The 21,054-nt window shown below is 42.1% G+C and overlaps 1 protein-coding gene across 1 annotated transcript in view; it reads right to left on the reverse strand.

Moving 5' to 3' along the window:
- LOC147034218 (uncharacterized) overlaps positions 1-20,535 on the reverse strand; it is a 30,215-nt gene extending 9,680 nt beyond the window's left edge. The window contains exons 1-16 of the mRNA XM_085878778.1: positions 20,396-20,535; positions 18,888-19,094; positions 15,570-15,649; positions 14,679-15,382; positions 13,635-13,701; positions 13,132-13,438; positions 12,695-12,897; positions 12,411-12,548; positions 11,825-11,950; positions 11,584-11,715; positions 10,354-10,674; positions 10,180-10,239; positions 7,274-7,534; positions 7,101-7,195; positions 6,816-6,984; positions 4,036-4,185 (exon numbers count right to left, since the gene is read on the reverse strand). Coding sequence (XP_085734904.1) covers positions 4,036-4,185; positions 6,816-6,984; positions 7,101-7,195; positions 7,274-7,534; positions 10,180-10,239; positions 10,354-10,674; positions 11,584-11,715; positions 11,825-11,950; positions 12,411-12,548; positions 12,695-12,897; positions 13,132-13,438; positions 13,635-13,701; positions 14,679-15,382; positions 15,570-15,649; positions 18,888-19,077 — 3,003 coding nt within the window. The 5' untranslated portion in view covers positions 19,078-19,094; positions 20,396-20,535. The remainder of the gene's footprint in view (positions 1-4,035; positions 4,186-6,815; positions 6,985-7,100; positions 7,196-7,273; positions 7,535-10,179; positions 10,240-10,353; positions 10,675-11,583; positions 11,716-11,824; positions 11,951-12,410; positions 12,549-12,694; positions 12,898-13,131; positions 13,439-13,634; positions 13,702-14,678; positions 15,383-15,569; positions 15,650-18,887; positions 19,095-20,395) is intronic.
- Between the last annotated feature and the right edge of the window lie 519 nt (positions 20,536-21,054).

Here is a 21,054-nt window from a genome sequence, read left to right on the forward strand (position 1 = left end):
CAGAGGGAGAGAGTGACAGAGTGACAGAGGGAGAGAGGGACAGAGTGACAGAGGGAGAGAGTGACAGAGTGACAGAGGGAGAGAGTGACAGAGTGACAGAGGGAGAGAGTGACAGAGTGACAGAGGGAGAGAGTGACAGAGTGACAGAGGGAGAGAGTGACAGAGTGACAGAGGGAGAGAGTGACAGAGGGAGAGAGTGACAGAGTGACAGAGGGAGAGAGTGACAGAGTGACAGAGGGAGAGAGTGACAGAGTGACAGAGGGAGAGAGTGACAGAGTGACAGAGGGAGAGAGTGACAGAGTGACAGAGGGAGAGAGTGACAGAGTGACAGAGGGAGAGAGTGACAGAGTGACAGAGGGAGAGAGTGACAGAGTGACAGAGGGAGAGAGTGACAGAGGGAGAGAGTGACAGAGGGAGAGCGTGACAGAGGGAGAGCGTGACAGAGGGAGAGCGTGACAGAGGGAGAGAGAGTGACAGAGGGAGAGAGAGTGACAGAGGGAGAGAGAGTGACAGAGGGAGAGAGAGTGACAGAGGGAGAGAGAGTGACAGAGGGAGAGAGAGTGACAGAGGGAGAGAGAGTGACAGAGGGAGAGAGAGTGAGAGTGACAGAGGGAGAGAGAGTGACAGAGGGAGAGAGTAACAGAGGGAGAGAGTGACAGAGGGAGAGAGTGACAGAGTGACAGAGGGAGAGAGTGACAGAGGGAGAGAGTGACAGAGGGAGAGAGAGTGACAGAGGGAGAGAGAGTGACAGAGAGAGAGAGAGAGAGAGAGAGAGAGAGAGAGAGAGAGAGAGAGAGAGAGAGAGAGAGAGAGAGAGAGAGAGAGAGAGAGAGAGAGAGAGAGAGAGAGAGAGAGAGAGAGAGAGAGAGAGAGAGAGAGAGAGAGAGAGTGACAGAGGGAGAGAGAGTGACAGAGGGAGAGAGAGTGACAGAGGGAGAGAGAGTGACAGAGGGAGAGAGAGTGACAGAGGGAGAGAGTGACAGAGGGAGAGAGTGACAGAGGGAGAGAGTGACAGAGGGAGAGAGTGACAGAGGGAGAGAGTAACAGAGGGAGAGAGTGACAGAGTGACAGAGGGAGAGAGTGACAGAGTGACAGAGGGAGAGAGTGACAGAGTGACAGAGGGAGAGAGTGACAGAGTGACAGAGGGAGAGAGGGAGAGAGGGAGAGTTCTCAGGATTGAAAGTTCCAAATCTTTGATCAGTTTGTGATTTTGTCAAGGTCTGAGGAGAGGGAAGAGGCTGTTGCATGTGTCAGAAGGATGAGGGATGTCACAGCCAAGAGTGGAGTCATTAGCAAAAAGATAAAGATGATTTCCCAGTCATTGACATCATTGATGAATATCATGGAGTACAGTCGTACACCATAAAGAGGGATGATATGGGGAAAAAATGGCTGCCCGTTCAAATGTGTACAAAATGATATGTTCCTAAACGACTAACGACTATATATTTTTAAAACGATATTCACATCGAGATTTCCGCACATGATATGTAGCAGTCCACATAATGGACTGAGATAAAGGCCAGGATTGAGGTGGGGAGGTGTAGAATGTATCACAATCCCATAACAAAATATGTCGTGATGCAAACCCATAAGAGGATTGCAGTGTCGTATTGTTTCGTCATTCCTTCCTTGTTTGAGTGTTTGTTTGTTTGTTTTTGAGATTTCATGCCTCTGTTTTTACATTTTTCTTAAAACGCTTCTTTTTTCTTGTCAGAAATAGGATGTGGCCTAACTAAACTCTCCAAATTTTGTTCCAAACTCTCCCAACCCCCTTCATTACGGGTTCTCCAAGAAAACGCCCCTCAAGTTCTCCATCTGAGACTCCCACCAAGAACGCTCATAAATATATCAGTCTGGACATTAGAATGAACGTGGTGAGGCAATTTGAGCATGGGGGACATCTGGTGGACAATTGCCAGTGCACTCAGCCTTCCTCCCTCGACTGGACGGACAATTACTCGTAATGCCACTGAATGTCAAGTGCACCAACATATTGTGCCTCATCGTCTCCGAAACCACTGCACCCCCACCCACACCTCCCAGGCCTGGACACTTGCTGCGTGCCACAGATTTTGGCGAGTACCATATGCATTTACCCAGCACCATCCATAATTTATTCATTCTATGATTTATTTGCATTATTTATGGATTTATTTAATTATCAGGTCTTTACTATTTATTTACAGGAATTGTATTTACTTTAAAAGGTTAGAGTTAGGTTTGGACTGGAAATTTCCACCCAGGAACGAATCTTCAATTTATAACATCGTGCCGATGGGAAAATCACTTTTTATTTACATTTTTTAGGAATGCATTTTGAGCGTAAATCGAGGAGTCCCTGTACATTATTTGCTGAAGTAAATTCACTTCCTCAAACCAACTTGTTGCAATGCAAATTTGCAGTAATCGCAGAACCCCAAGCAGCAATGGAATATAAAACATACATATGTATGCATGTGTTTCGAATCGAAGCGGTGAAGGGGTCAATGCCAAGCCTCAGCCAAATCAACCACTCATGCAGGGTTGTCCATAAAGGCCGGCAGTTTACGTACAGCTGTTTTCGGTTGTTCAGCCGGGTGTTTTTGTCAAAGTTCAAACCAAAAAATATAAAAAAATAAATATAATTAAATTTTAACATTTTTGGAAGCAGCTTCGTGTGACCTTTCATTTTAAACTTACTTCATTTATATATAATTTGTATGTGAACACTACTTTATTGAACAAGTTTTTGAAGTAAGGCGTTAAGTACATATACCAATGAGTTTATCAACAAATAAAGAGTTCTCCAGATATCCATTTATAATTCCATTTAATGTACCACAATTTCACTAAAAATGTCATTGATTTGGGTAAGTTTGCTTGTACTCTGCAACTGCTTAAAATAGCTGAGAATGCATTTCCAAGAGTCTAGGAATTTCCGTGGCTGGGGGCCTGCGGACCCCAGACCCCGGCTATTATTTTCGCCTCGCTACGCTCGGCAGCCACCTGAAATTTTCCATACATACAGGTGATTTCAAAAGTGTGGAGAACCCTGCTCATGGTCTTGTTTCACTCTCGATTAAAGATATTCAGCGAAGAACAAGCTGCTTTCAAGTGGCAAGCACCCCTGCGAATGAACCTCACACAGCAATTTCAAGAAGTGAGAGTTCGAGTGGAGAATTGTTTGTAATAGCAAGAAGGAAAATGCATCATCACTGTTCTAAAAATATTGTTGGAGACAAAACTGTTGTGTGTGTGTGTGTGTGTGTGTGTGTGTGTGTGTGTGTGTGTGTGTGTGTGTGTGTGTGTGTGTGTGTGTGTGTGTGTGTGTGTGTGTGTGTGTGTGTGTGTGTGTGTGTGTGTGTGTGTGTGTGTGTGTGTGTGTGTGTGTGTGTAATCCTGTTTCAGGGGAAAATCACACTTGTATAAATGTAGTTTTAAGAGTTATCAAACCGGATATTACGTCAGGAAGCTGTGAACACATGCGGTTGCAAGCTAGATGGCTGAGAAATCCATTGTCATCCATAGTCGCTAACAGACTGAAGTTTGTTAAGGTATTGTTTCTTTACTTCCTGACATGCATGTTAACAGAGTAATATTAGTGTACAACAGGACAGTTAAAGTAATATGAATGCCAACGGATGTGGAATGTGATACACCAAAATGATTGTCATGATCTCCTGAGTTGTTGAGGCTAATTAACAACAAAGAATGTGGAAGAATTCATGTATTAAACGCACGCCATGTTAAGGTGCGTCGAGCAGCTTAATAGGTCCTCCCACGGCATGACATTCTAATTACAAACAAAATAAATAACAAAAACAATAACATTGTAACAAACAATATATTAATAATTAATACCAATAATATTAACAACAATGATAATTTTTTAAAAAAACGTATAATCGTCATCGTGTCCTAAGCACATCTGGCCTTGGTGAAAGACAGGCTAATTCTTAAGCAGTTCAGCATGTAGGTATGCTACAAGGCCATGAAAGACCAATGAGAATTTGGTCCATTGGACCAATGGGTATTTTACACAAGTAACTTTACCTCTGCCTCCATCTCTCGAACCTTCACTGCTGTTCCTTCCCGTTCCCGTGCAGCAGCGGCAGACATCGTTTCGAGTGCACGATCCAACCCAGCCTTCTTCTCCTGCAACTCCACCAGGGCCGTATGAGCAGACTCTAGTTCCACTTGAGGCTAAAGGTGCATGTTGGTTAAAAAATAAATATTGTGGTTTTGTGAGATAAAAAGTCCAATGAGCAATTGTGATACATTTAAAAACTCCAAGACTGGGATTTTCAAGCACTTTATATACAGTACTTCGTTCCAATAACCCACAATTTGGGGTTTCTGTACTTGCAAATATCAATATCAATTCAACTATCACTTAGAATAGTCTGATTATTATTGTGATATCAAACATCAAATGGAAGGGTACTTTTGAAATAAATATTGTGGCATGAGTTACGAAATGTAGTAAAAGACTAAATTTAGTTGTGCAATGAAAAAGGTCAATCATAACAATGTTTTTAGGATGGCAACTCTTTCAGCGAGTCATCACATGCAGGCATTGATTTTACAGTTTTGGTCGGAGCAGTTTTTAGGCGTAGCATTGTGGACTATGGAATCATAATACGGTGATAGGAAGGATAAATGGCTCTGTCTACACTTGCTTTGAGGACTGAAAAGATCAAATAGTTTCTGGACAGTGAGACTTTGGGGCTTGTACACAGTTACTCTGCATACAGTTACTTCTCACCACAAACAAGGACCTCACCACCAAGCCCATAATATCATCAGCCTGATAGCTCCCTTGATGTGACCATCACACAGCAATAACAACATAAAAGGCAATTTCGTGTTGTGCTTTTGGAAGACCCCCAGAAGTTACATCTAACACATTAAGGAACCTTGAGTTTCAATATATGCACAGTATTTTGTTTATTTATATTACCTCTCCCCTCCCCTCACATCAGTGGAAGGAACAGATGTGTTGTGAACATAGTTAGAACTATCCCGATTGTTCTCTTCCTCATTCTCCAAATCCGTACTCAAACTTCATTCTCAACTCTACAAATTCTAACCCTGTTCCAAATTGACTCTACAAAACACACCAAAAACCACACAAATCCATTCAGTAACTCAATAGGTTATATCATACATGTTTAACAACGCAGAACCAGGCCGCCAGCACTGTCATCGCTACCAGCGGAGCAAGCGTTTTTGGCGCGATGCTGCCAAACCACCAGCATTACATTAGTCGTACCAGCAGTCCTGCCCATCACGCTTTCGGAATGAATCACAATAACTGGATCACAGTGCGTCAGCCAATCAGCGTTGTTGGATGCCGAAAAACAGACATGAGTGGGGACAGAGGCAAAGGCAATAAGATCCATAGTGGAGCAGTTCGTAATCAGTTCTGAGAGAGTTCTGAGAGAGTTCTGAGAGAGTTCTGAGAGAGAGTATGGACTCCAGCTGAGAAAATAGTCTTTTGAGCCATGTTCTGGTGAAATGAGCATCAGTTCTGAGCACCATTCCCAAGTGTCAGTTAAAATTGATCAAGGTGAACCACAACAGGCACTTAGGGAACACGGCGCTGACAAGTACCAGGTGGAACGTGACGCTGAAAAGTACTAGGTGGAACAAGAGCGGAGCAGCGTGTTTACCACCTCCTGCCTGACCAAATTTCAGAACAGACTTCTTGACTTACACATACATCCTACACCCTTACACTTTACAGCGCACGCACACACACGCACACACACACACGCACACACGCGCACACGCGCGCACACGCACGCACGCACGCACGCACGCACGCACGCACGCACACACACACACACACACACACACACACACACACACACACACACACACACACACACCTCATTGACTTGCACTGTTCTGGTGTATCAACAGAGTCCACAACAGCTCTTTTCAGAGCTCGCACTACACATTCATATACACCGCAGCTCACACCTACACTCCTCAATCACCCACACCATATACCTTGTTTGTTGCACGTGAGCTATCTGGCTCACATACAGGGGAGACCGGGGTCGACACCCTATCCCACCTACTTTGCTATATCTGTCTTTAACTCTTGCTTATCTTTCTTCCAAGAGTGCCTGAGGTGGCTGTGTCTGTAGATTTGTGGTAAGATTAATGATGAAGGAGCTTGTGTGTAACGTCTTCCTTCGTGACACTGCTTTTGCTCTGTAAGTAACTGTTGGCCTGTAAATAAGTGTTCCATGTTAAACATGACCAATCATTTCAATTGTCTCTCCATTGGGTAGACATTCATGTGAAAAGAGTGAATAGGAGTTTTGCCCTGCTGTTTCGTTACAGTCAGTGAATAGTTAACATCCCACTGACGGTATTGCTCGGCCACACTGATTTATCATAGTGGGGCATCGAGAGCATGGTTCCCCATCTGGGGGGGATTAATTTACCAGGAAGGTAATGCAGGAATTGGACACGAGGACCCTACCTAAATTAATCGTCTCAGATGGCATCCGTGGTTGCTTAGCATCCCATCGTGGAGTCCTCTACGGCTCGTCAGCTTCTGGGTCAAAGGTCGGGAAGTGGGTCCAATAAGCCACTCTTTACCAGGATGGCAAACCCATAATAATAGTTTAAAATAGGAAGAAGACACATTCGGAAACAAAACAGCTTCGGAAGAAAACAAAAGTTTTTGACTGTGATATCAGCTACCAATGCTGATATTCAACATTCATTTAGGTTTTTAGGTAAACTGCTGCGATATGCATATACTGGACACATTTGTGTGCCATTTGCAAGTTTCAAACCACATTTGCAGGTCTAACCTGAGTGTTGCTGGTCTGCTGCAGCCGTTCAATCTCCAGCCGTGCCTGATCTCTCTCCCCAAGAGCTTCCTGCAACCTTCGGCTCAGAAGCCCCACCGTCTGCTCATAAGCCTTTCGCCTCGACCAACCCTCGTCCCTTGTGGTCACAGACGCCAACTGCCCCTCCATCCTATCACATGTACATTACACAGATCACACACCTCTTCATATATATAGAAAACTTCTACAAAATATTACCACCATTTCCATATCGCTTTAAATGAACAGCAACACTATATCGCTCACTTTCTCAGCTGGAGTCGGGTTGAGTTTAGGTTTTCCTGCAGCTGTTCATTTTCCTGAATCAATTCATCACTTGCTGCCTGAACCACTCGCAATAACTACACACAAACACATGAATGAGAATGTACCATGATCACAACTTCAAAAATGTTCTCGAAGTTGCATAGCCTCCTTACCTTCACTTCCTCCTCCAGTTCCGTCTTTTCCCCATCCAATTTAGCAATCTCTTGTTGAAGAACAACTTCTCGTTGTGCCTCCACCACTTTGAGCTTTCCTTGCTCCCTTAAGGCATGGAGTTCCCCTTGCTCTGCTCTCAATACAACCAACTCTTCACGAAGAGCTTCAAGGTTAGATTCTACCTGAGCTCTTGCTTTCTGCTCCTGACTGACAGTTTCTGCCCTGATGGAAGCATCTCGCCTATAAGCTGCCACCAAAACCTGCAACAGAATAAGGAGCAAAAAAAAATAAAAATTTAAACTTAAAAAAAAAATACAACAAATGATGCCGGATCGAGTCGAGAATTATAATTTTATACTTTTTGAAAAGACTTGTTGGTGCTACAAAGTTGTGAGGTCCATTCATAGCAAGGTCACAAGCCAGAGTAAAACACAAGTTTTAAATATACAGGCTTTCAAAATTTACTTGTTTTGGTCCCAATATTTTATCTCACGCCATGAGGTTTACTTGCTAAAGGTCCCATGACACTCAAAACTTTCTGGTTATTTATATATTAACTTGACCTTCCTCGTGAAGAAATCACCATGTTTCTTTTTTAAAATGAAAAATGGGATAATTAGACCAATATTTCGAACATTTCTGGTGCTTTTCACAACTTGCTATGCCCCGCCCCTTAAAAAAGTTGACTTCAGTGAACCGCAGCGTTGACGTCATCTGCAGAAACTCACACAGAGTGGATTGACTGGATGTCGCGCGCCGTATAAAGTACGTACAAATGCATGGTGCACATGTGTTTGTCATCTCACTGATCGTCTTAATTCCTGTGATTGTTTCGCGGAAAAGAAATTCTGCTTCTGAGCAGTGTATGCACAACAATCACGAGGCAATTATTTATCCCTTTACTACCTTGTCGTAGTCGTGTACAAATCCAATACATGTATGCACAATAAAGGGCTATACCATGTCCACAAAATATAAAATGTGACTGTTGAACGTTTCCATTAAAAAAGAAACTTTCAGGGACATACAAGTAAAATACTAAAGATTAATATTGCATCATTTCAAGGTGCAAGGAGATAATTTTTAAATCAAACAATGTAAAAAAACCTGCACACACATTTTGCAGCTTATTGAATTGTTCGTTGAAACCAGCCTGCTGGGATAGGTACGATTCCGCATACATGCAAGCCAGGTATGGCTGCACTCGACATACATGGGTTTATTCCAAAGTGAAGGTACTGCTTCCATTGGCTTGCTATTCATTAACATTCAGCCAAAATGTTGTAATAAATGAACAGGGAAAAATATGTTGGCACAACTATGAAAGACAAATTTATCTGTCCTATTGCACGGCCTGAAAGCCTCGGGACTCTTACGCATTGACTGATACATTGTGTGCATGCAAATACAAGTTACTTGTCAACTCAAGAGTCGAGACTAGTCCGATAAATCCGTCGTCCGTCCGACTAGGCCGATAAATCTGACGTGCTGTAGCTTTCTTTTATTATTCTCTTTTCTTCATTGTTTTCTACTGGCGCTACATGACGACAGTAGGAATAGAATAAATAAAAATGCAACAGAACGTTAGATTTATCGGACTACTCGAGACAATTCTGTCGCAAGGTGTGTTCTGCACACAAGTTTTCATCATATCCGGACAGGGAGGTTGCTTTGTTTTATGCACGGAGAGATACGGCCGATGACATGGGCTGGCCTTGCTTGTGATTCATTCGCCGTGGAGCAACATGTCCGCTGCGCTGGTCACGTCACCTCACTAAAATATTTCTGAGATCGAGCAGTATATGCAAGTCAAATTTACATTATTGAATTACGAATAGGATTTAGTCTAACCAGTTGTTATTGCCAAGTCTTCCTTCGATGTCTCCCCGATCATCATGAACGCCGGGAATTTCATCGCCATTTTCCTCTGCTTGTCCTGCTTCGGGCTCGAACTGCTAAGGCCGTATTTCATTTCCAGCTGCCTGAACTTCACCTCCCGCGACTACGTTATCCAACAATTCTCCATCTGATTCAGACCAAAATCCTTCATTTCTCTCACTCACTGTCGCTACCAGACAAATCAAAGTCCATGTCATCCATGATTCAAAACCAAATGTTTGATTTTTTTAAAGCAGAAATGAACGAAGCGATTGAGTCGATCAATGGAATGTGGAAACACACAGGAAGCCAATACAATCACGTAGACCACCCACCCGAGTAATTTACGTGCAGCCTTTGTCGTCCTGCAGTTGACCGTCATGTGGGTTACGCCTCTTTCGGTAGAATTTTTAGGGGCGTTCCCGAAGAGGTTTGTTTTTTGAATTTTACAGAACGAGTATTGTGAAAAAAATTGTCAGATCTGAAATCACGATGAAAAACTCCTATAGGACATGTATATATATATATATATATATATATATATATATATATATATATATATATATATATATATATATATATATATATATATATATATATATATATGCAATTTCAGTACTTTTGGGTGTCATGGGACCTTTAAGATCAGTGATGCATTTTGAGTACTTGGGAGGTAACCTCTCATTTTGGCTCTATTGCTCTAACAGCTGGTTACTGTTGCTACTCACTCCTATGTGCCAACATTAGTGAAAACTTTATGGCCAGTAGGAGGCACTGTAAAATTTGTTGGTTTATTTCCTCCACCACCAAAGGTGAAGGAGGTTATGTTTTCACCCCTTTCTGTCTGTCTGTTTGTGTAGAGGATATCTCAAAAAGTTGTGGACGGTTCCGGATGAAATTTTGTGGACAGGTTGGGTGTGTGACAAGGAAGAATTGATTTAACCATATGTAACAACTCATTTAGCCATACTTGGCTTGATTAAGATCAGACAGCGAAACAAGCTGTGGACACAGTACAATGCAATACCTTGGTATTCTGTAGCTGTTCTTTCAGCTTTTTGGTGTGCTTCACAAGGCGGGTCACTTCCTGTAACAGCACATGAAAAATAAGAATAAAGTGATACATTTTCCAAGGTCTCTAAAATTAGACCTTGTATCCCTTCAAACTCTGCAAGCCTTTATGGTTTATGTCTCAACGTACTTGCTGCAGAGCCGTGTTCTCAGCAGTTGTGTCGAGGCCTGCATTGTTGATTGCGCTAGAGTTCTGCGATGCCATGAAATCCGGCGACAAGCTCGCATCTGCAATCAAATCGCTTTCTGAGGAGCTTGTCTGTGTGCTGGAGGAGATTTCTGTAGCTTGTAAACCAAGGGTGGCATCTGTCAAGAGGTCTGGAGGCAGTTCAGAGCCGCCAGGCAGGTTGGCAATGGAAAGAGACACCTCCATGCTGTCTTGGTGCTCTAGATGCCCCTCGAGTAAAGCATGAAGATCTTCACAGCGGCTTTCCATCTCCCTGCAACGAGCCTAAAAGGGGACATGGCAATCGAGCAATTATTGTTGATAAGAAACATCATTGTTCTGGATTAAATTTACAAACAAAGCCTGTTGCATGCATAAAACATTCAAATCACAGCACCATCACATGTACACACAACCTTTGCATCATTCAAAGCTTAATTTGCGATTGCACATTGTATTGGGATTCAATCAAGAACTTGGCCTGTTGGTTAAATCATTATTGAAGCACAGCTGTACTGCTGAAGTGACCCTGTACAACAGGGCAGAAATTTGGGATGCATCCAAAGTGCCGGTACAGATGCATACAAAGTGCCGGTCAAAATACAGTAGGATCTTGACCATCCATTTGCTAATGAGTTCACAGGTTCCAAAATTAATATCAAACCAATAAACAACACTCGTTGATGCAATGCACTGCCTGAAAAGTACCAGTAACACTTATAATAATAAAAATAATAATACCATTCCTTTTGTGCCGTAAAGGCACACAGGGCTGCCGAGGCATTTTCATTGGCAAGGAATATAGTCCTGGATGGGTCACCACTCCGACGCAGGTTATTACCCCAGTACACTGGTACTCATTTTGCCGACCTCGTAAGTATGACAGGCTGAGACAACCCCAACTGGTGGTCATTCAATGGTCGACAAGGGCTCAAAGTCAGGACCCGAAGGTCGCAAGCCAGCCACCTTAACCACTAAGCCAACACCAGGCTATTGCAAAATACTGATTAAATAGATAATAACAGAATCGAGAATCTAACCCTGACAAGACAGTGCAGAGTCTAGTATGACCTCTATGACATCCCCCATAGCCACTGGAACATCCCGTACCCTTTTTCAGGATAACACATTTTATCATCACACATGCTGGTGTGGGTTAGTTGTTAACCCTTCAACAGATGATCAACGACTTACCTCCATGGCATGGAGTTCGTTCTCCGAATCATTCGCTTTCTGTTCCGCCTCATGGAGACGCTGCTCCAGCTCGTGCTGTTCTTGCCTCAAACGATGAACTTCAGAATCTTTCTGTGCCAGGGCTGCCTCGCTCTGAACACGGTAAGTTCACAGGTAAGTCCTTTTACAGACTGTTCACAAAACATTCTCCACTTGCAGTCAAACATGAATGATGAATGAATGATGCACGAGCATCAAATACCTCTCTCAGCTGATTGAGGTCATGTTGCTTCAAAGAATCTACAGAAACCTCCAGCTGTAGCTCTTTTTTCTGCTGATTCTGTTCTGTTTTCCATCTTATGCTCTCCTCGTGCTCCCGCACCTCCGCCTATCACATTATCACCATGGGTCACAACGTCACTTAAGAGATCGTACACGGAAGGCCTCTCAAAGTGCTCAAAACACACAGAAGCATCACTAAAACAGTAAAACTGTTAATATTATCAATACCCTTTCATAAAAACCAAGGTCTGGCACATCAATAGCATGCTGGAAGGAGAAGGGAAGAATAAGAAAGGAGACGAGAAGTGGGAGTATTTAATTATTTTGCGATTGGTTATTGAAAATTAAAAGTACATCGTACATCTTGGTAAATGTTCCCCCTAAAAAAACAGAAATTGATGCATCGCATTGTGCTATGTCTGCACCAAGACGATAGTTTGGTTTTTGACTTTGTGGATTCAAATTTGAATATAAATAGAGCAAAAAAAAAATGTCAAATTACTATTAAATACTCACAAAGTATGATTATATGATTATTCACAAAAAGGTGGCAAGTGAGATCATACTTCAATGGCAGTGAGCTGCAGGCTTAGGGACTCTCTATCACGCAAGGCCTGCTGTGCAGCTTGTGCCAAACGCTCACTCAGCCCCACGTTCTTCTCTCTCAAGTCTTGCAGCTCTCCTTCACCAGAGGCCTGTTCTGCCTTGCAAACACACACAATCAAAATGGCACACTTTACCAAAAGAGAATTCGGTCAGTTGGTGGTGAACAATTCTCTCCTCCCTCATTTCAGTGATCATAAACATCTGAATCTTAGTTCATGTACATCGTTTATGGTTGCGGTGCTACCTGCAGAGTCAGCAGCTGCTGCTGGAGAGAAGCACGAGAGGCTTGAGCTCGTGAAAGCTGTTCACGGAACCAGTCCCTAGCCTGGAGGGCACTGGCAAGTTCTTGGGTCAGGGATTGCAGCCGGGCCACTGCCATGGCCTTGTCGGCATGCAGCTGGATCTGCTGCCTACGCAGGGCATCAGCTTGTGCTCGCAGCCTACTCACTGCATGTACCCACACATACACTGTGTCTTATCTCCCAATCAACAGTTAATTGAAAAACAAAACAAAAACATCTACATACATTTGAATAAACAGGAAGTAACCGCAACCTGGTAATTAACGCAACAAATTTAATTAATGAGGATATCGGTTTCCTATCCATAAATATTCCCAAAGGAACACCTCAATGTTATTGTGAAAGAACACTAGAAGAATAAAGTTTAAGTTTCAAATACCCTCTTTGCTTTTCTCCTCCAGTTCTCCTTCCAACTGCCCAAGATGAGTTTCTACACGACTCTTCTGCTCCTCAGATTGAGCCAAGTGAGCTTGAAGGCCTCGAGTAGTTCCTTCGGCCTCCCCAAGGGCAGTCTTAACAGCCTGCAGGTCTTCTTCAAGCCTGTTGGCTCGGTCTTCCAATTCATGCGCGGCTCGCCCTGCGGCCTCTTCCCGTAAAGTCGCTGCTTGGCAGGAGGTCAGTTGCTGTTGCAGAGCAACACGAGCCGCAGCAAGCAAGGCCTGTAGCTCCGCCTTGTCTCTCATAGCCTGCAGAGCATTGCATATCAAGCAGGATGATTCCAAATTACAAAATGATTAAACCTACTTCAATTACCACGGTAAATGACCAGCTCACTGAAGGAAACAACAAATAGCCACGTTCATCACCAACCAGCTTCTCTTCGATAACCTCTTTTGAGCAAGATCAATCAGGAAAAATGGCACCAACCTAACATTTCCCCACCTGTTTGGCCTCAGCCGTGACACTCTCCACCTGACCTTGGAGCCGAGCTGCAACACCTTCAGCAGAACTGCAAAAACATACAAATCAAACGAAAGAAATCAAACCACAAAAAGGCTGAAAAATACCAATGCCTCAATTACTGCACTGTGCAGATCCTTCAGCTCAGAGAAAAAATCAAAATCTTATATTAGAAGGGGAAAGTGGAAGAGTATCTCCATCCCTTGGAGGAGTTCTGCATCAGTGAATGTCAGCAAAGATTTTTGTCCTTTTCTGTTTGATTTCCAGCCAGCATCACACAGCCAGTGTGAAATTAACACTATTGTTCTTACTGACAGTATTACTAACTTCCGCAGTTGATATCTAGCTTCTACTGATACTCCAAACAGACCTATCAATGAATAAAAAAGAAAAATGTGAAAAATAGCCAATTTAACACACTCCACATCAACTTAATAGGCCGACGATATTTGACTGAAACTTTTTGAAGGGAAAAACCTTTTCACTGACACTAATCTGTTTACTATGTCTTAACATCCCATTCCTTTGTGTAATAACGTACACATCCCCATTTACTTTGCTCAGTAAGAAAAAAAAATTCCCCTATGGGATAAAAAAAAAGTTTCAAGTCATTATTCACCACAACAGTAGATCCATGAACATGAAAACCAACGAGCAACATCCAATAGCAACTCACTCCACTATCCCCCATTTAAATTTCTCTTTCCTCAAAACCATTTGAGTGTTTGGAAAATTCTGAAAAATCTCCAAAAAGTTATTGATTTGAAATAATCAAGGTATACTTGCATCCTTCTATTTGAGAATATAGCTCTATATTATTGATGGAGCAAAACTGTTTATATTGCTTTACCATCTGCATGCCAACAGAGTTCATTTTTATATCCAAAAAGATCAGAATTATTTTGTGCAATACAACTTAAGCAATCATTGCATCCGTGATTAAAAATCTCATCCCTCATTACAATTGCAAATTGTTTCCACATCTGGATCCAAATAGTCTTTCAGCGTTCCCGAGGAAACACTTACCTTGACAAGGCATCGTCCATGTCCTCTCCTCGCTCTCTTGTACCCAGATCTCGATCCCGCTGCTTTACGTCCATTGCTACAGCTTCCGCCGTTGCCCTCAGCAATTCATGGATTGAAGGAAATGTTCCGTATCCAGTTCCAACACTTGCTGGAGTCACCCTCATCATTTCCACACCCTGTTTACCATTCCCAATTCCTATCTGCTCACGAATCGCTGTGTCTTCCTTGTGTTGAAAATATGATAAATCATTCCCCCCATTCGTAGCAGCAGTTTCCCAAACCTCATCACAGGCCCCGATTGGACATGGTCCTACTGTAGACGGTCTTTCTTGCTCTCCAACAATGAATTCCAAAACACTCCCGGATCTACCTCCTTCCATAACTCCATTGCTTTCACCTGAACCTTTGTCCTTGCTCCCTCTAACGATGGCATTCCTCATTCCACCCTGCAAACTTTTGCTTTTTCCATCTCCCTTGCCTCGGACTTTCTGGTTATTCGAGTGCTCCTCCATAACCAGATCCTGAAGCGAGTGCACACGGCGTTTCTCCGAAGACGGTGGCAAGCGCAGGCTACCCAGCTTAGGCCCACGAGGAGGAGGCATCAATTGCGGAACATATTCTGTCTGGGTACCACTTGGTATAGCACGGGGCAGTAATTCTGGGTTGAGCATAACTGCAGGATCCAAGGTACTGTGTGTTTCTGTCTGCTCAGACACAAGTCCACAAAATACTGTCAGATTAAGCAGAAATTTTAGCCAAAGGCACACAATAGATCCTCACCACAAAAGGGCATCATAACACCCTAACCTTTCATCATGAAATAACTATTTTATTCAACTCCAAAACAATCAAAAGCAATGTGACTTGTACAAGTGCTGCAGGAGAACATACCCGGTGCTTGTGGCGCTGAGACCGATATTCTTGTAGCTGCTCCTCAATGTTCCTTCGTGCCTGAGTTTTTTCACCATCAGCTGCAGAAGCATAGTGTACAGTCCGCTCAATATCACAAAATAGCTTGCTGTGCGTTCTCTTGGGCTTTAAGAAGAAAGTCATTAAAAAGAAGAAAGTCATTAAAAGCACATGTTTAAATTGTGTTGGTGAAACCATATAGAGCATAAATGATGCAAAATGACTTCCCACTTCCTCTTGTTGCAAAAAAAAGAAAAAAAAATCACAAGTTTTATAAATCAAATACCGATTATAATAAACATTTTATAGGGATATGTGTATATATAATACCCTCATCATTTCCCCCATACACACGATAGTGCCGCATGAGAACATAACATGATAATCACAAAATTTACGACACCTAACATAATACATACACATGCCAATCACAAATGTAAAAAATGTCCAAATTTTGACTCCTTTCATCCCTCTCCTACCTTATACCAACACTGATACAACATGCTCTTCTCCTGAACCCCCTTTCCCTTTGTTTGTCCTAGTTAAATGGAGAAACAAGGGTCAGAGTGGAGGAAAATTAAGATGAAAGAGATGAAGTAGATGAATCATGGACAGTTCAATAGCTCTGAGTAATTAAAAATTTAGGTTTACCTTAAAAAAGGGAATGTGGGAAAAGTGGGGAAAGTGGCGAAAGAAATAATATTCACAAGCAATTTTGAAGAATTGAGGTGATGGGTTGTCAGGAAATTCCAAAAGTTGTAGAAAAGAAGTATCATGGATTAAGTTATCAAAATTCAGACAGAGTAGAGCCAATGGATTGTTACGTTTAATAAATTGCCAAGTACTACATTGTTAATCAAAAGTAATAAAAAGTATTTACAGTACTTTTGTGGAACTTTGGAATTTGTTCAACATGATGGGTCGTAGGAGCCAATTAGTGCATACTCATCAAAAAATCAAAGTCGTTGTTCAGAATCTTTTGCACAAGCATGACCTTGCAGCATGTTGTGCACTTGTCTCATGACATCAGATAATCAGAATGTAAGACACCCACACCCATACAATCTGTTGGGTATTTCTGCTTTCGCGGCATGAAATTTTGATGTCTTGCTATACATAACCCAAGGTGAAATCGTGTTTTTTTACAGGCCGAACATTGGATTAGGTCAGCATTCTTGGCATCGATTCCAACCTCGCATGAAAGTTAGGACACGTCGGTTTTCGACTAATCGCCGATTGCGGTTGACTGAACATTGGCTCAGCAGCACTGAAAGTCAATTTCCAGTTGGAAATACAGTAAAGTGTTGTAACCAACTCTGTTATCATTTTATTCTCATCACATCACTATGATCAGTATGTTTAAACATTATCCAGTCTTTCAAGTTTACCAGAAATTTAAACCACCATTTGCCGACGCTCAATTGCTCTGTCATGCCTCACATTGCAGTTTCATCAATGTTGCGGATGCTGACCGCCAATGAACACAAAACTTATTGCTTTTCCTGGCGGTGGTTTCGGGATTATTGGACATTGAAGATCTATGAAATTATTGACTTCATCGCTACATTTTGCCTGCGGGCTGGTGCAGCAGCACTGCTTGAGCCTATATCCCAACATACATGTTATAGTGTCCTTTGGTGGCCTCAAAATGGCCATAAAGGCCAACATGTGGGAGCTAAAAACATTGCCCAGATTATGATGTACCTCCACCCAAAACTTAGGGCTTCTGGGTACAACGGTTCAGCTGTGAAAGAATAACATACAAATGCACAAACACTTGAAAAGATTTATATGGATCGGTCATTGTTCATCCAATTAGTGGCATCAGTTTAATATGCATCATACTGATTGGACCAGCTGCATTCAGTGGAGTGGAAAAATTCAGTGAGGTTTCAAAAAGAGACAACATTATTGGCATTTTGTACATTTTCACCCATGTATCACCCCTTTTCCCCCCATTTAAAGAAGAAAAGAAGAACAACCACTCCTTTCGCGTCTTCAGACGCATCGGGCTACCGAGGCAGTTTTCCATTGGCAAGGGAGCAGCATCCTGGATGGGTCGCCACTGAAACATTGGATACTCAAATGGCTCGTTCTTGCCAGTAAGCTGGTACTCATTTTGCTGACCTCGGAAGGATGACAAGATGACAACCCACCTGTTGTTATTTTAATGGCATGATAAGGGCTCAAACTCGGGACCTTACAATCTTAAGTCAGCCACCTTAACAGTTAAGCCAACACCAGATTTCCTCATTCTTCCGCACATCCCTCATTTTTTCCAAGTCTCCCTCTATTTCGTCCATCAATCCTGCTGTCTCCAACCCCCTTCTATTTCCACGGTTATTTTTCATCCTGATCTGTTCTCTATTCTAGCTTCTCCACAATACTCAACACTGTATCCAAAAAAAAAAATCTTAAAATTGAGCTACAGTTTTGGTAAAACAGTACATCTCTGTACAAAGCGATATAAAAATTAACATTTCATCAACATATGTTATGCGTAGTCGTGGTGCTGTTCACGAGGAATTACCTGGTAACTTAATGGACCCTCATGTGCATATGGGAGGGGGGGAGGGTAAGGAGAGAGGTTTGGGGTATTGGGTGGTTGAGCTGCTGACAAAATCTCAACACCTCGATTTCAATTTCTGTCTAACAGCACAATTTCACCTGCACAAACAGATCATGCCGGTTTTAAATGCCTGCTATATTTGCCTCAGAGAAACTAAAATTACAATTCCTGTAATCCGAGCTTTGGTTGCAAACAACTGTGCAGATTCAACCACAGAAAGCATCTCCTGTAGCTCAATCTTGCCACAAATGCCCATACATGGCATCCTATATCACAGTACTTCCTAACCATGTGAATGAGCTCTTTCAATGGATATTGTGTACAAACTTTGTATTCTTCACCTGCATGGTATTTTCTCAGTATTGTTTAAGACTGCATCACTCTGATGAAGTTCCACCACACCCCACAACAAATCACACAAAGCCTGGATATGTAGCAATGAAATTCATTTTCAACATTCATTCGTAAAATCAACCATGAAGGTGGGTGGGGGTCAGGGGGTGGGGGTCAGGGGGTGGGGGGTCACGGTCGGCACACAGTCGCTGGACACAAACAAGTCAAAGCCCAACTGATGATGTTTCATTCACAAAAGGTGACTTGTGGTTGCAATCTTTGAAAAAAAATATGACAAAATGTCCTCACAGTGTCAAACCAGTATGTTTGGTACCAGCCGTTCAAATACCCCAAAACTCCAAATTAGAGCATGCTACTTCACTCAACAACATGCTCACCCAGCGTGGTCTCCTGAAAGGCCATGCTCTTGCGTAGAGATTGGAACGCTCTTCCACCATCAGAGGACATTCCATTGTTGTTACCAGTGCTGAGGGAATCATGTTCTGTGCTTTTGGAAGCAGAAAGATCTGGACCATCAGTTTTGGCTTCATTGGATTCCCTTGTTACTCCACTCTCCAAATTCCTCATCTTATCACGTTTTCAGGCTGCAAGGCACACACAAACACGAAGCATGTAACCCAAAATGTCACCTGGTCCATCATATTCAGGACCCAGAGAATGACCTAATCCTAGACCACTAACAAGGAGTATGTTCAATTAACAAGTTTCTTGCAGAGCGCTTGCCAAGTGGCTTAAGCACTCAAGCAAGCACTCCATTCAAGCTAGCTGTTTGGTAACTGAACACACCCCAGAGGCCGAGATGCCCAGCAAAACATTTTTAGATCCTCGTGGAGGATCTCGAAGTCTTACTCATGTTGTTGTTCTTCATCTTCTTCTTGTGGACTTTTTAGTTTCACAGCCTACAGTTTTCATCGAAACTTCCTGAAACTTAGCATACATATGTAAAAATACCCAGCACAGACAGCAAAAAAAAGCTATGACGTCAAAATATCTCCGCTAATGGAAATCGCCTAAAAAATTACCTCCGAAACTAGGCAAGCTTTTCGAATTCTGTTTGCGGGACTCGAACAGGGCATTAGCAGAGATGAATTACCGCACACATGATACATCACAATGACGTCATTCCTATTTTTTGACATTTTTTGTTTCACAACCCAGGGTTTTCATCGGATCTTCGTGAAACTTGCCATGTATATGCAGAAAGGCCACGCGCAGGCAGTAACCATCTCCGATTTTGGAAATTCTTCCGAGAAAAAAGAAAAGTTGACGTCATAATATTGCCGCAAATGGAAATCGCCTGTACCATTATCTCTGAAACTAGGCAAGCCGTTTGAATTTTGTTTGCGGGAATCAAGCCGGGCATTAGCACAGATAATTTATCGCGAACCTGATACATCACAATGACGTCATATTCGGTTTTTTTCTGACGTCATCATTAAGAGGACGAGGATCTTTGCTCATTTGGGCTTGTTTTTTTTTCCATTCAATACATCCAATTTTGATATATTTTTACAAATCATCTCCATTTTCACAATCAGCAAGTCCTTATAATGCTTTATTCAGCACTCTTCATCAGGGACGAGAGCAAGGCACTATTGAGGTGTATAGGGGTTAGCTCGGTTGGTACAACCTTCCCATTTGCTACACCATTTATTAACGATACTGTACCAAGCTGTGGCATTACACCGTTCTATAATAAAAATATCATCAACATCACTAAATATTCAACAAATAAATCTTTATTTCAAACCTCGTCAATTGTTACCCCATCTGTTCGATGAACATTCAACACATCATTCAACCTATCAAGTGTACGCAGTCCTTGCGGCACATCTTTCCTCTCAAACATTCCCGAATTTTATCTTGCTTTTGTGTCTGCTCGTACCTCTTTTCTTGTCTGACAGCATTCACCGTTCTAATGAAGCATTGGGTTCCAAAAAGGGACAACCCCCACCCAACAAACGCCATGCACCCGACCGGCGTCAATGACGTGTCCGAATTGGAGAACAGTTCCTTCCTCAGGTATTTACCTCATCGCATATATAATCATTATTTACTTAATCATATGATATTACGTTGTGTTTTTAAAAAATCCCTCATCGACGTGTTCAAAACAAAACCACGTCTTCGAAGAAGCAAAAATAAATTTTTCTAAAAAAAAATTACTACGACGTCTACACCGCTTGATAGCCCTCGGTTAGTTACATAAAAATTATCAAGGCTTTACGAAGTAAACATAGATCAACAGGTAAGCATTTATATTAGTTGATACTGGTAATTAAAAAAAAACAAAAATAATAGCTTAAAAATAACCATTTTATTTTAATAATTCTTTCCATGTTGTTGCAATCCGAGGACTTCTCCACGAATACATTATTATTTTATATATATATATATATTTATATTATATATTATTTTATTTATTATTTATTATATTTTATTCGATATATCTATTACGGATGCGACAGGATGAAGTGGAGGTTGACGAAATCATGACGGACACGGGAAATGGGAGGCCCAGAACTATTTTATTCCACACTGCAT

This window comes from Eptatretus burgeri, chromosome 1 (assembly GCF_056783735.1).
Source record: "Eptatretus burgeri isolate ZD-2024b chromosome 1, Ebu_testis_v1, whole genome shotgun sequence".
Taxonomy (NCBI): domain Eukaryota; kingdom Metazoa; phylum Chordata; class Myxini; order Myxiniformes; family Myxinidae; genus Eptatretus; species Eptatretus burgeri.